Source organism: Elgaria multicarinata, chromosome 1 (genome assembly GCF_023053635.1).
Source record: "Elgaria multicarinata webbii isolate HBS135686 ecotype San Diego chromosome 1, rElgMul1.1.pri, whole genome shotgun sequence".
In the NCBI taxonomy this organism is placed as follows: Eukaryota; Metazoa; Chordata; class Lepidosauria; order Squamata; family Anguidae; genus Elgaria; species Elgaria multicarinata.
In genome coordinates, this window is record NC_086171.1 from 217,758,945 (window position 1) to 217,773,408 (window position 14,464).

At 48.2% G+C, this 14,464-nt stretch overlaps 1 protein-coding gene across 1 annotated transcript in view; it reads left to right on the forward strand.

Annotated features, from left to right (window-relative positions):
• The first annotated feature begins 236 nt into the window (after window positions 1-236).
• The window catches only part of LOC134413319 (bactericidal permeability-increasing protein-like), a 31,581-nt gene continuing 17,353 nt past the window's right edge, over window positions 237-14,464 (forward strand). Inside the window, exons 1-6 of the mRNA XM_063147489.1 lie at window positions 237-390; window positions 1,086-1,200; window positions 4,401-4,529; window positions 5,551-5,706; window positions 6,174-6,237; window positions 12,307-12,370. Coding sequence (XP_063003559.1) covers window positions 270-390; window positions 1,086-1,200; window positions 4,401-4,529; window positions 5,551-5,706; window positions 6,174-6,237; window positions 12,307-12,370 — 649 coding nt within the window. The 5' untranslated portion in view covers window positions 237-269. The remainder of the gene's footprint in view (window positions 391-1,085; window positions 1,201-4,400; window positions 4,530-5,550; window positions 5,707-6,173; window positions 6,238-12,306; window positions 12,371-14,464) is intronic.

Here is a 14,464-nt window from a genome sequence, read left to right on the forward strand (position 1 = left end):
CAGAAGCACTTTTGTACCACCTGAGGCAGAGAAAACAACCACAGCGCAGGCCTTGCTAAAGAAAATGATGAACCCGACCCAGGTCCAGGTTAATAATTGTGCAACTGGGAGAAACAGATTTACAGAAATGTAAATGCGGCTTCCTGCTTTCTCCGGCTGTTCGTTTTCACTTCCTTTTTCTCTAAGTTTCCTTTTTCTCTAAGTTTCTCTAAATTTGCGTCTGCAGCCTCCTTGGGCAGAAGTACCTGAGAGGGCTCCGGGCTGCAAGGATGTCCAAGGACCGCGTGTTCCTGGGATCTCTGCTCACCTGTCTTTATTATTTGGTGCTGTGCTCTGAGGGTACAAACCCTGGGTTTGTGGGGAGAATCACTAACAAAGGCCTGGATTATGGTAGGTACCCAGGGTTTTTCTTTCTGTCAGGCTGCTTGTGCCCTTAGAGAAGGGATTCATTTGCAAATCTGCCAGAGGAATGCGCATATCGGAGCGGTCACTAAGATAACGTTGAGACAGGGCAGGCCCTGCCATTGGGCAGAGTGAAGCAGCTGCCTCAGGTAGTGGATGCTGGTGGGCTCTGTCCCCTGGTGCCCGCAGGTGTGGTCAGTGCTGCTAGTGGGTTGCTAGGGTATTAAAGCCGCTGTTCACCACACTGAAGAAAGGACGGCCCCCAAATTGGATGGCTCTAAAAGGGGGTTGGATAAATTCCTGGAAGGCTATCCATGGCTACTAGCCCTGATGGTTGTGTGCTATCTCCAGTATTCAAGGCTGTGCGTGCTACCTCCAGTATTCTTACTGCCTGTGTGCACCAGTTGCTGGGGAACATGGGTGGGAGGGTGCTGCTGCACCATGTCCTGCTTTGTTGGTCCTTGGCCGACGGCTGGTTGGCCACTGCGTGAACAGAGTGCTGGACTAGATGGACCCTTGGTCTGATCCAACATCTTCTGATGTTCTTATGTTCTTAATAGAAACACGTTGCCTTTTCTTTTAGCCTTTCTTCAGATGGGAGAGAGGGTACTAAGAAGGTACGTTGATTGCCTCCACCTTGAAGGAAACGGCCTGATCTCAATATTTTCTTTGCTTTATTTCAGCTCGTCAGGAGGGGATTAAAGCCTTGCAACAGCAGCTAGCCACGCTGACGCTTCCTGATTTCTCTGGGTCCTACAGAGTCTCAGTTCTCGGAAAGGTAGACTATAATTTCTACAGGTGAGACTATATGTTGTAATAACGGGTGATGATAACTGGACAGGCACCATTCGAGAGTCTTATGGGGAGAAGCAAAATGACTTTGGGAGGCATTCTGAGAAAGTTTCCAACAAGTAGAATGATGATTTGAGAATTAACATAGGGGAGGATGAGGAAGCAATACAGATTGCTTTAATCATAAGGCAGAATAAACAGAGTAGCCCCACCTGATTCCACAAGTAGCTTTGGCTGGTACGCCAGCTGCAGCCTTTCCTACAGCGGCTCAGGCACTGGGAACCTCAAGGTGGGATTACTGCAATGCGTTCTATGTGGAGCTGTCCTTGGACTGGTCTGGGAGAAGCGGCCGCGGGTTCAGAAGGCAGCGGGTGCGAGGCTGCGAGCTGGGTCCACTTTCCGACAGCAGGTGACGCTTTTGCTCAAAGAACCGCACTGGTGCCACTAAGCAACTGGGCCTAGTTGAAGATGTTATTATCAACCTACAAAGCCCTAAAGAGCTTGGGACCAGTGACCTTAGGGTCCCCTCCCTCCTTATCTCGCTGCCTGGTCTCTGCAGTCTACAGGAGGAGCACATTTGATGTTGCCACCTGATCTTGAGGTTCGCTTTAGGAGCCGTCGCAGCACTTGCCCTCGGGGACACAGGGCCAAGGGTCATTAGACAAGTCCCCACAGTTTGACATTTAGATCACCTCTTCACACAGGCTTTCCCTAAGGTGTGACCCAGCCAGGAATAGTCTGCAGTACATTGCTCATGAGTAATTATTTGTTATTGTATTGTTTTATTGTTACTTTTTGTTGTTATATTTTCGTGGAACGGACATTGCTCGTTCAATGCTTCAGTACCTTAGTGGAAAGTGGTGTATACTGTAGACATTTGTGTAGTAAATAAATGCTTCTGCTCAGCCTCACCCAGCAGCACATCGCTCTGCAAGGGCCAAACGTATCCCACGTGACTCACCAGTCAAAAGGTTCTGGAGGCCTCTTTGCCTTAGGGAACGGATCTCTTAGTCAGCTGGAATTGCTCCTCTGTGAAACCTCCCATGAAGATCTGGAGTTCCAATGCAAAGACTGAGGCAATGCCACAGGCGAGTCGTTCCAGTCTATCTTTCTTGCAACCATAGGGTGACCATATTTGGGAAACCAAAAAAGAGGACACCTAGTGTGTGTGTGTGGGGAAGCAGCTTTCTGAGTCCTGCAGAAAGTACGTTATTCCCCCGCCACCTTAAAGAACCCGATTGGAGTGGAGGAGGGGAAAAGTTTTCATTCTGCACCACCACCATCCACTCCAACTGGGGCCTTTTCTATAACGTCCATGAATGACCCACTTTCCCCTTTAAGACCTCAATTGGAGCTCAGGGTGGGGGAATGATGTGCCTCAAGAAAGCATGGTACTCCCTCCTGCCATGCTAATGGCAGCCTTAAAGGGGAAGGTGTGTCATTCCAGGACATTATTGAAAATGATAGAAAATCCCCCCTGACACCATGGAAAGAACAAAAACCAGGACAAATCCGGGGAAATCCTGACAGTTGGTCACCCTATGCAACCACATCTTGCAGGTATGGCTGCAAGGAAGGCAAATGCTATTTTGGGCTGCATTAATAGAAGTATAGATTCCAAATCACGTGAGGTCCTGGTTCCTCTCAATTCAGCCCTGGTTAGGCCTCATCTAGAGTATTGCGCCCAGTTCTGGGTTCCACAATTCAAGAAGGAAGCTGGACGCAATGTCAGACAAGCTGGAACATGTTCAGAGGAGGGCAACCAAGATGATCAGGGGTCTGGAAACAAAGCCCTATGAAGAGAGTCTGAAAGAACTGGGCATGTTTAGCCTGGAGAACAGAAGGTTGAGGGGAGACATGAGAGCACTCTTCAAAGACTGTGTCGGAGCAGCCGCTGCGCCTGCAGAAGAGACCAGGTTCCCAGCTAGGCATCTCCCGGTTTAGAAAGGATCAGGCAGATAGGAAAGGGATCTCTCTGGCAGAAATCTTTGAGCCCTGCTGCCAGTCACACTTCTGGGCAACAACAGGGACCAATGGTCTGATCTTCTATAAGGAAGACGTGATAGCACTCTTCAAATACTTAGAAGGTTGTCACACAGAGGAGGGCCAGGATCTCTTCTCGATCCTCCTAGAGTGCAGGACACGGAATAACGGGCTCAAGTTAAAGGAAGCCAGATTCCAGCTGGACATCCAGAAAAACTTCCTGACTGTTAGAGCAGTACGACAATGGAACCAATGACCTAGGGAGGTGGTGGGCTCTCCCACACTAGAGGCCTTCAAGAGGCAGCTGGACCACCATCTGTCAGGGATGCTTTAGGGTGGATCGAGGCGGTAGCTAAATCCTGTCGTTTCTTCCTATATAATATTGCCAGGATTCGACCATTTTTGTCTGTCTCTTCTGCCAAGACTCTCGTTCACGCACTGGTTATCTCTCGGCTGGACTACTGCAACCTTCTTCTCACTGGCCTTCCTTCGTCTCACATCAGTCCGCTGGTCTCTGTCCACCACTCTGCCGCTAAGATCATCTTCCTGGCCCGCCACTCTGACCATGTCACTCCACTTCTGAAATCTCTTCATTGGCTTCCAATTCACTCCAGAATCCAATATAAACTTCTCCTGCTGACCTTCAAAGCTCTTCACGGTCTAGCTCCTGCCTATCTCTCCTCTCTCATCTCACACTATCGCCCCGCTCGTGCTCTCCGCTCCTCTGATGCCATGCTTCTCGCCTGCCCAAGGACCTCCACTTCCCTTACTCGGCTTCGTCCTTTTTCTTCTGCTGCCCCTTACGCCTGGAACGCTCTTCCAGAACACTTGAGAACTACCAACTCAATCACTGCTTTTAAAACTCAGCTAAAAACTTTTCTTTTCCCTATAGCCTTCAAATATTGAGTTTGTTCTGACTCTACACTGTTTGCATTCTCCTTCCCTCTTTATTGATTACTACAACTTATTAGATTGTAAGCCTATGCGGCAGGGTCTTGCTATTTACTGTGTTATCTGTACAGCACCATGTACATTGATGGTGCTATATAAATAAATAATAATAATAATAATAATAATAATAATAATAATAATTCCCGCATTGAGCAGGGGGTTGGACTCGATGGCCTTGTAGGCCCCTTCCAACTCTGCTATTCTTTGATTCTATGATTCTAATTGTGTTTCCACACCAATCGCCGCCCGTCTCCTCTCTCGTCCTCCTACAGTTTGAATATCCAGAGTTTCCAGCTGCCAAGCTCAGCAATCGCACCCATCCCGGGCGTGGGCCTCAAGGTCTCGATTACCGGTGCCCTTGCTGAATTGACGGGGAAGTGGCAGGTGAAGAATTGGTTGTTGTGAGTGCATCCTTGCTTCTTACCTTTTGGGGTTTTTTTTACATCTTCCAAACTGCCTGGGCCACCTGTAACCTGCGATGGTGTGAATGATAGAAGCCTCTTCCCTAGAAAAAGAGGATTGGCCCTCCTGGATGAGATTAATATGCCATCCCTCTACCAGCGGAGACTAGAGAGATGCCATAGTGAGGTGCATACGGTATGCATGGTATGCATACGGTGCATACGGTGCATGGTAGCAATTTGCATGCCTCATTCTTCATCCTCAGCATCCAATGGTCAGAGGGGAACATGGGCCTTCTATGAAAATGGAAGCTATGTTTTTTTTACTACCACCATGGTTCCCTTCGTAGGGGAGGCGTTATCAGATGCCAGGCGTTTCTCGCCCAGCACAGCCTTGGCATTTCACTTGCTACTCCCTTTTCAGACACAAAGAAACCCCTCTCCCTCTCCCTGGGATGAAGCGAAAGATGTTCTCTCAAAGGAACCATGGGCTCAGCCCATGACAGTAGTGAGTTCCACAGTTTACCTGTACGCTATGTGAAGCAGCCCTTCCTTTTACCTGTCCTAAATCTCCCATCATCTAAGCCTCAAGAACCTGAGGTTTTGAATATGAACCTTCGAACCTGCCTAACAGAGCGGTAGAGATCGCTGGTCTTCTCGCACAGGGTGGTGCGCTCTGATTGGCAGCCGTTCTCCACGTTCGCTGGCAGGGCTCTTCCCCACCACGCACGAGCTGACGCTTTTAAAACTTCAGATCCTGGTGACCTAATGGAGGAATCGCAAAGCGTGTGCTCAGCACCTGCCTGACAGAGCTCCTCCCTGGTTGGTGTTTTAAGCGGAAGTGCCTACCTACACCATGGGCTTTAGCAGGCTGGCTGGCTTCTGCATCATTCACTCTCCACAGGAACATGAAAGGAAGTCCTGATATCTGCGGAGTGCAGATCATAGAATCGTAGAGTTGGAAGGGGCCTCTAAGGCCATCAAGTCCAACCCCCTTTTCTTCTGCTGTGTTTCCAACCAGCAAGGACAGTGGCTCGTTTGACCTGAGGGTTGAAGGCGTCTCCATCTCTGTGAGCCTGACGCTGGGTAGTGATCCTACTGGGAGACTGACTGCCAACAACTCCGACTGCAGCGCCCACATTTCTGATGTCCACGTGCACATTTCCGGCGGATTAGAGTATGTTTGATTATTTATTCATTTGATTTATACCCCGCCTTTCTACAAATAATGGGACTCAAGAAGGGTTGTTCCTACAGCTGGACTTTGGAAAGTCCTGCCTTGCTTTCTCTTGAGGGTGGCTTGCAATGGTTGGAGTGCACCTGTGCGTTGCTGATACCTAAGAGGGGGTGCCTAGTCCCTGGCGCCTCTCTCCGCAGTCCTCTGCCTTTCTCTGGACCTCTTGACAATCAAACCCCTTCAGCCTCGCACCGCGTGCAGACCTGCCCTTCTGCTCCATCCAAAGGGCAGCTTGGCCCAGCAAAGCCTGCAGTTGGGTGGGGGTGGGGGTGGGGGTGGGGGTGGGGTGGGTGAGGGAAGATTCCTCAAAGGAGAAGGGCCCCTTGGTGCAAAGGATGTCCCAAGTGCACCTACTTCTGACAATAAACGCATGGAGCTATATGATCCCCATGTGCTTCCCTTTGCAGCTGGCTCTACAATCTCTTCCACAGAAGCATCGAGTCAGCATTCAGAAGGTCCATGGAAGACAAGGTAAAGCCATTCTGGGGCTTCATAGAATCATAGAATAGCAGAGTTGGAAGGGGCCTACAAGGCCATCGAGTCCAACCCCCTGCTCAATGCAGGAATCCACCCTAAAGCATCCCTGACAGGTGGTTGTCCAGCTGCCTCTTGAAGGCCTCTAGTGTGGGCCTCCCTAGGCCTCCCTAGGGAACTGAGTCCATTGTCGTACTGCTCTAACAGTCAGGAAGTTTTTCCTGATGTCCAGCTGGAATCTGGCTTCCTTTAACTTGAGCCCATTATTCCGTGTCCTGCACTCTGGGAGGATTGAGAAGAGATCCTGGCCTCCTCTGGGTGACAACCTTTTAAGTCTTTGAAGAGCCTCGTCCCACACCCCACACTCCGTCTGCTCCTTTTCCACTGTCACTAATTTCTTCAATGGGAGAGACCCATGAGTGAGCCCTGCCTCAGAAGGCGAATCTACACCAAGCAGGATATTGCACTATGAAAGTGGTATGAAAGCGGTACATGGTCTGTGTCAATGGGCCCCAACAGCTGTCAGTGCACTTCAATACCACTATAAAGTAGGGCTTTGCACCAGCCCCCCGAACTGCTTCATGGCCTGATCCGGAACTTTGGGATCAGGCCCGAACCGGTTCACACCGATCCGACCCTCCCCTGACCCGCTCCGGATCGGATCCCGGAGCGAGATCCGAAGGGTGGGATCTTGATTCGCCCGCCATTTTGGGGGGCCCTTCCCCTCTTACTTGCCTCCACAGCAGATGGCAGGTAAGTAGGGAAGGGGGAACAAAATGGGGGGCGAATAAGTCCCCCTCCCCCCTTACCTGATTCCACCATCCACTGTTGCATGGTCCGTGGCGGCGGGTGGCGGAGCCAGGTAAGGCCCCCTTCCCCCCACCACTTACCTGCCTCCGTTGTGGTCCAGCGGTGGCTTCAACTGAGGCCGAGGCCTCAAAGTGGAAAAGCAAGCCACGGCTGCAGCCTGCTCTTCCAGTTTGAAGCCTGGGCCTCAGTTGAAGCCGCCGCTGGACCGCGATGGAGGCAGGTAAACCCCCCTCCTCCCTGCCCCCTTACCTGGCTTTGCTGCCATCGCTGCAAAGACTGTGCTGCCATCAGGTAAGCCCCCCTCCCCCACACATACCTTTTTTCGGAGCTCCGGATCGAGGCGAAGGATCCGATTTGGTTTGATCCGCTTCGTCTCGATCCCCAGCTCCCCTGACCTGATCCGTCTCCGCCTTTGGCGGAGGTGAATCAGGACACTCTGCTATCGCTTCTATGAAGCAAAGCAAAGCGGAGCACAGCCCTACTATAAAGCAGTTGTGTGGCTCCTGCCTTTTATATACCGCTTTCATAGTGCAATATCCTGCCTGGTGTAGACGAGGCCGGAGTCCTGCCTTATCATCTGGAAATGTCCCTCTCTTAAAAAATCCACTTTTACAGGATAGCTGCTCTGGCTCAGTGACTGAACATGGCACTCTGCCCATGCTCTGAAACTGGAGTTCATTTGATAGTGCTGAATTTGAGCCCGGCATTACCATGGCCCTACCTGGAAAAGGCCCCATAGCAAAACCAGCCCAAAGTATCCCTTTGGAATGAAACATTATATTGTATTTTATATTGTATTTTATATTATGGTTTTATACTGTTGTTTTATATTTTGAATGGTTTTAATTTTTGTGAACCGCCCAGAGAGCTCCGGCTATTGGGTGGTATAGAAATGTAATAAATAAATAAATAAATAATAAATAAACATTAATTCATTAATGTCCTGTTCTGACACACAATTAGGGTGGCCATTTCTGCATCACCAAAAAAAAGAAGGCAAAAGAGGACACAGATTTGCATAAAATTTGCATTTCCTAATTTATATGCATTGGTGCAAATCTGGAAATAATTGCTATAATTTAAATAGAATGAAAAAGAATTTAAATAGCAGGCAGGCGCCCTTGTATAGGGCATACAAGGGCGCCTGCCTGCTATTTAAATTCTTTTTCACCTGCTCAGCCTGTTCTCCAAGTGCTCCTTGTGTGTGATGGGCAGGTGTCTTCCAGGCCATCTCTTCTGTCTTATGGCTCTTGATCTTTAAACTGGACTTGAACCACACGCCCTTCAAATAGAGGCCATTTTGTAATAGAGAACAGTCATAGAATCATAGAATCTTAGAACAGCAGAGTTGGAAGGGACCTACAAGGCCATCGAGTCCAACCCCTTGCTCAATGCAGGAATCTACCCTAAAGCATCCCTGACAGATGGTTGTCCAGCTGCCTCTTGAAGGCCTCTAGTGTGGGAGAGCCCACAACCTCCCTAGGTAACTGGTTCCATTGTCGTACTGCTCTAACAGTCAGGATGTTTTTCCTGATGTCCAGCCAGAATCTGGCTTCCTTTAACTTGAGCCCGTTATTCCGTGTCCTGCACTCTGGGAGGATCGAGAAGAGATCCTGGCCCTCCTCTGTGTGACAACCTTTCAAGTATTTGAAGAGTGCTATCATGTCTTTCCTCATGATAGCACTCTTCAGTCCTCTGGAGCCCTTCAAATGGAGAAGTGACTTTTGTAAAAGAGGACACACAACCAGTCTTGACAGTGTGCAGTCAGGGGATCTACACTAGTATATAAAACGTTGTTTTTACAGTCATTGAACATTTTGTTTTTGAACTATTTAAAACATAGCAGTTTTTAAAACGTTTACTTACTTTTCTCTTCCCGTGGGAATGTATTCCTTTTGGCCATACTAAGAAAAGAAATCCGTTTGTTCTTTCCCCCCTCCCCCGGCTGCCAATTTCCCCTCCCACTTCCTCTTCTCTCCGAGAATCCCCCACTTACAAACGATCCAGCCAGCAGCCTCCCAAAAGTGAAACTAAAAGTGGGTTCAAAAAGAGGCTTGAAAGAAAAAAACAGCTCCAACTTTGGGCGCGGAAATTACATAAACATGCCCCCAGGAATGCGATTGGCTAATTAAGAACTACAGGAAACCCATTTAATGCGATGAAATCAGCCACATCATACCAAATAGAACGACTTATTTCAGAGAAGTTTGTAATAAAAACCGGAGAACAGACAACAATAAAACGTCACAACCTGAACGTCATGTGGCGAAATACTACCAAGCGCACACTTAAAAACGGTAAGACACGTTCTAACTTGACTAGTGTCGATCCCCTCCAGAACTCTGTCCACAGTACAAGCACAACAAAAAGGTTGCAGGTGCACTCCAAAATATTTGGATTGTTGTAGAGTTTACTGCTCCTACTGCAACAGAGGTGATGTTGGCTACAGGCTTCGTCACGCGCCCCAAAAGCCCTGCAGCCTTTGAGTGGACTTGATGGAATCGCTCTTCTCTTAACGAGGTTCCCCGCCCCCTTTTCTGTGTTCTCAGTTATGTATTCAGCTGCCCCAGGAACATCCCTGGGTCCTTCAGCTTTCAAAGGTTCCTTTCGCTGAAAAGGTTTTTGCACCCTGGGGACAGAGATTTACACCCATCAGTTTTACAAGCCTTCAGTATCTCAATGTTAGTGGAGCGTGTCCTTGAACACTATGAGATCTTCTGCTCTGTGCAAAAGCCAACATGCAGGCAGCCTGTGCCAAGACATGAAGACAAGCTGTTAGCAATAATTGGTACATGGCAATCTGGCTGGAGCTGCCGAGGGCCCTGGGAGGTCCATGTGGACAAGGACAGATGACACCCCGCCACCACTCAGACCTGATTCGGCCATGTCTAGCACCATCTAGTGGATGGTTCAGGGTCCTGGAGAAGAGCTACTGAGGACAGTCATACCAAGGCCCCAATGCTCTCAATTAGGGGGTGCCTCTGCTATGCACAGCCGCAGGCAGGCTGGGAGAAGTGACATTGTAGGGCTTACTGGGGGCAAAAGGCTGGGATCAAATCAGTACTCAGCTATGAAATAAGCTTTAAGGCCCTGCTTCTGCTTCTACCAAATATAAGAATTGCCATGTTGGATCCAAATGCACAGTTACAAGATCATAGAATAGTAGAGTTGGAAGGGGCCTACAAGGCCATCGAGTCCAACCCCCTGCTCAATGCAGGAATCCACACTAGAGCATCCCTGACAGATGGTTGTCCAGCTGCCTCTTGAAGGCCTCTAGTGTGGGAGAGCCCACCACCTCCCTAGGTAAATGATTCCATTTTCGTACTGCTCTAACAGCCAGGACGTTTTTCCTGCTTTTTCCAGATGGGGGATACTTGGCTCAGCAATACCACAAACGAGAAGGATCTTGGAATTGTTGTAGACCACAAGCTGAATATGAGCCAACAGTGCGATAAAGCTGCAAAAAAAAAAAGCAAATGCTACTTTGGGCTGCATTAATAGAAGTATAGCTTCCAAATTGCGCAAGGTACTGGTTCCCCTGTATTCAACACTGGTTAGGCCTCATCTAGAGTATTGTGTCCAGTTCTGGGCTCCACACTTCAAGAAGGACGCAGACAAGCTGGAGCATGTTCAGAGGAGGGCAACGAGGATGATCAGGGGTCTGGAAACAAAGCCCTATGAAAAGAGACTGAAAGAACTGGGCATGTTTAGCCTGGAGAAAAGAAGATTGAGGGGAGACATGATAGCACTCTTCAAATACTTGAAATGTTGTCACACAAAGGAGGGCCAGGATCTCTTCTCAATCCTCCCAGAGTGCAGGACACAAAAGAATGGGCTCAAGTTACAGGAATCCAGATTCTGGTTGGACATCAGGAAAAACTTCCTGACTGTTAGAGCAGTATGACAATGGAACCAGTTACCTAGGGAGGTTGTGGGCTCTCCCACACTAAAGGCCTTCAAGAGGCAGCTGGACAACCATCTGTCAGGGGTACTTTAGGGTGGATTCCTGTATTGAGCAGGGGGTTGGACTTGATGGCCTTTTAGGCCCCTTCCAAATCTACTATTCTATGATTCTATGATCCAAGGTCATGATATGATATATTTGGAGTCTCCGGGGATTGTTCATTAAAGTTTAAGCTGTTCTACCGTTGGCTTCTGTGCACAATTGCAGCCGCAGGGCTCTCTTCTGTTTTGTCTTGGTAAAAATAAATAAATAAATGCACGATTCAAAACCCTGATAGTGCTAGAGCAAATCGTATGGGGAACTGCTCTTACAAGTATAAATGTATATTACACTCCAAATCAGAATGATGATGGCTCAGTCTCAAACACTTCCTCATCTGCAACACTTCCAGTCTAGGGATGAGCAAGAAATTTGTTTCAGCTAATTTCTGACCAGAATTTATCCATTCACGCTGCCCAGAGCCAAATGTGGACCTGAGCGCAATATGCAGTCTGAACTCTGTACATTTCTGGATTTGTGATAGGATTTGTGCAACAAAAGAAATGCATTCAAAAATGCACATGTTTGAAAAATGCCCACAATTGGGGAAATGTGCACAAAAATACAGACAAACATTCATGCAAGGATTGAGTTTCGTGGTGACAGCAGAGACCATAGAATCCTAGAATCCTAGAATAGCAGAGTTAGAAGGGGCCTACAAGGCCATCGAGTCCAACCCCCTGCTCAATGCAGGAATCCACCCTAAAGCATCCCTGACAGAGGGTTGTCCAGCTGCCTCTTGAAGGCCTCTAGTGTGGGAGAGCCCACAACCTCCCCAGGTCACTGGTTCCATTGTCATACTGCTCTAACAGTCAGGAAGTTTTTCCTGATGTCCAGCTGGAATCTGGCTTCCTTTAACTTGAGCCTGTTATTCCTTGAGGAGCTCAAATTTTGCCGATTTGCTCATAACTACTCCAGTCATTGTCACCAAAGCAGGATCTGCACACCTACTTTATTGAGGTTTATAACGGTATCAACAACCGTTGTAGTTCTGGACACACTCCATATATAGTTTTCAACCCGTTTTCAAAGTGTTATAAAATGCTTGGTGTAGATCCGGCCCAAATTTAATAAGAATGGAGTGTTCTCTTTCTCTCCCTTTCTCTCCAAATTCCTTCTTTCTGCTGCAGCTTTGGTTCTGAATGGGGCAGTGGGGGGGGGGGAATATATTAATTCATGATATAAAGACAGAAATCCGGATTAGTGTCATAGCTGGGGCTTCATTTTTACTCTCTTTCTTCCATTTGTCCAAGATCTGTGAAGAGGTGGCTAGTTCAGCCCGTTCCAAACTGCAGCCCTTTCTACAGTCTCTGCCAGGTAAGGGCAATTAATGCAAGGACAGGTAACAAGTTGGACTCTCCCAGAGGTGAAGCGGCACATTCTTTTTTTAAAAAAAATAAAAATTCAATGTTTAAACATACATCAATACAATAAAAAAGAAACAACATAATACATAAATGTTGGATAACCTTGATAACATCTATTCTAGCTTAATCTGTTAACATAATCATACTTAACATAGAAGTGCACCCCCCACCACGGGATCTTATTCCTGTTTCCAAAATCTCATTGTTTCTTCTGGAGGTGCTTTCCCACTCCCCTTAGATAAGACAAATTCTAGGAACTGTTTCCATATTACCTCAAAATCATTCGTTTTTGTCATCCCTCGTCTCACTTTTATATTACATGTTAATTTATCATTAATAGCAATGTCCCAAATCTCTTTACACCAATCTTCTATATGGTAATCCTCTTGAACCTTCCAGTTCCTAGATATCATTAACCTTGCTGCTGTTAACAAATTCGTTATCAATTCTTTTGTCTCTTTACTACAATTCAATTCTCCATATAATGATAACAATGCCACTACAGGTGTCTCTCCAATCTCCATTCCTACAATTCCTTTTATCTCATTAAACACCAATTTCCACATTTTTTGTACAAATTCACATTCCCACCACATATGTAAATACGTTCCTTTTTTTTTTTTGACAACCTCTCCAACAATTTGCTGAGTTCAACTTATTTATTTTATTTAATCTCACCGGGGTTAGATACCACCTCCGAAGCGGCACATTCTAACCAGGTGCTCCACACTCGTTTTCTGACCCAGTTGGTTTATCTGTCCTGAAATTGGACCCACAAGCTGGAACTTTTGTCTACTGACTTTCCATAGTGAGATGAAAAGTGCTCTTAGCCTCATTCTCCAACACAATTTCTGTAAACCGCCCAGAGAGCTTTGGCTATGGGGCGGTATATAAATGTAATAAATAAATAAACGGAGGGGGACCCTTTCTGAGCCTCCTTCCTGCCCTGAATTGGGATAGATTCTTTCATATTTTCACTGTGTGCTTTGAAGGATGCAGATAGAGCCATAGCCTTCAGAACAGGTGTGAGCAACTTGTGGCTTTCCAGATGCTTTGGCCTACAACTCCCAACATCCCTCACCATTGACTATCCAGGCTGGGGCTGATGGGAGTTGTAGGCCAAAACACCTGGAGGGCTACAGGTTGCCCACCCAGGCTTTAAAGAGAGAAACTTTTGCAGGAGAATCTATCCTTTAAGTCTTCTTCAATTTCCTCCCTTCCTTATAGAATGTGACCTACTGACATGAACTATGTATCACTTGCTTTCAACTAGGGCTGTGCACGGAAACCCACCCCCCTGATCTGCTTTGGAGGCCAATCTGGAGCCCCCAAAGCAGCCCCGATCTGCCTCGGGGCTGCATTGGGTTCCCAATCCACCTCGGCACTGAAGTCGAGGCTACATTCGGACCCTCCGAGTTTTCTGGGTGCCGGCTGTGCAGCCTACACCTAGAAAACTCTCCGCACTTACCTGGTGCTTCTGCCGTCCACCGCTGTGGTGGCGGAGGCACCAGGTAAGCCCCCCCTCCCCCCTTTCCCACTTACCGTCGTCCGCCGCCAGCTTGCATCTGGCTGCTTCCACTCAAGGATGCTGCTTCCAGCTTTCAGCATCCTTGAGTAGAAGCGGCCAGACACAAGCTGGAGGCAGCGGCGGATGCAGGGAAGTGGGGAGGGGGCTTACCTCCTGCCTCTGTCGCTGCCGCTGCCATCTTTGTTCTGGCGGCTTCCAGGCCCGCTTGAAATGAAAGGGAGTAGGCCTTGCAATAACTTAAAATCGCGTGGCCTACTCCCTTTCATTTCTGGCAGCGGCACCGGAAGCTGCCAGAACAAAGATGGCGGCGGTGACGAAGGCAGCAGGTAAGGAGACGAGCGGGGATGGGAGGTGGGGGAGGCTCCGAAGTGCCGAGGTGGCCTGAAGCTTCAGAGCCAATTTGCTTCGGCTTTGGACCACCTTGGCCTTCACCCAAACTGCCTTGGATCCATTTCGGAAGGGTCCGAATTATCCCGTTCCACTTCGGATTCGGGGTTCGGATCTGAGGCGGTGCAC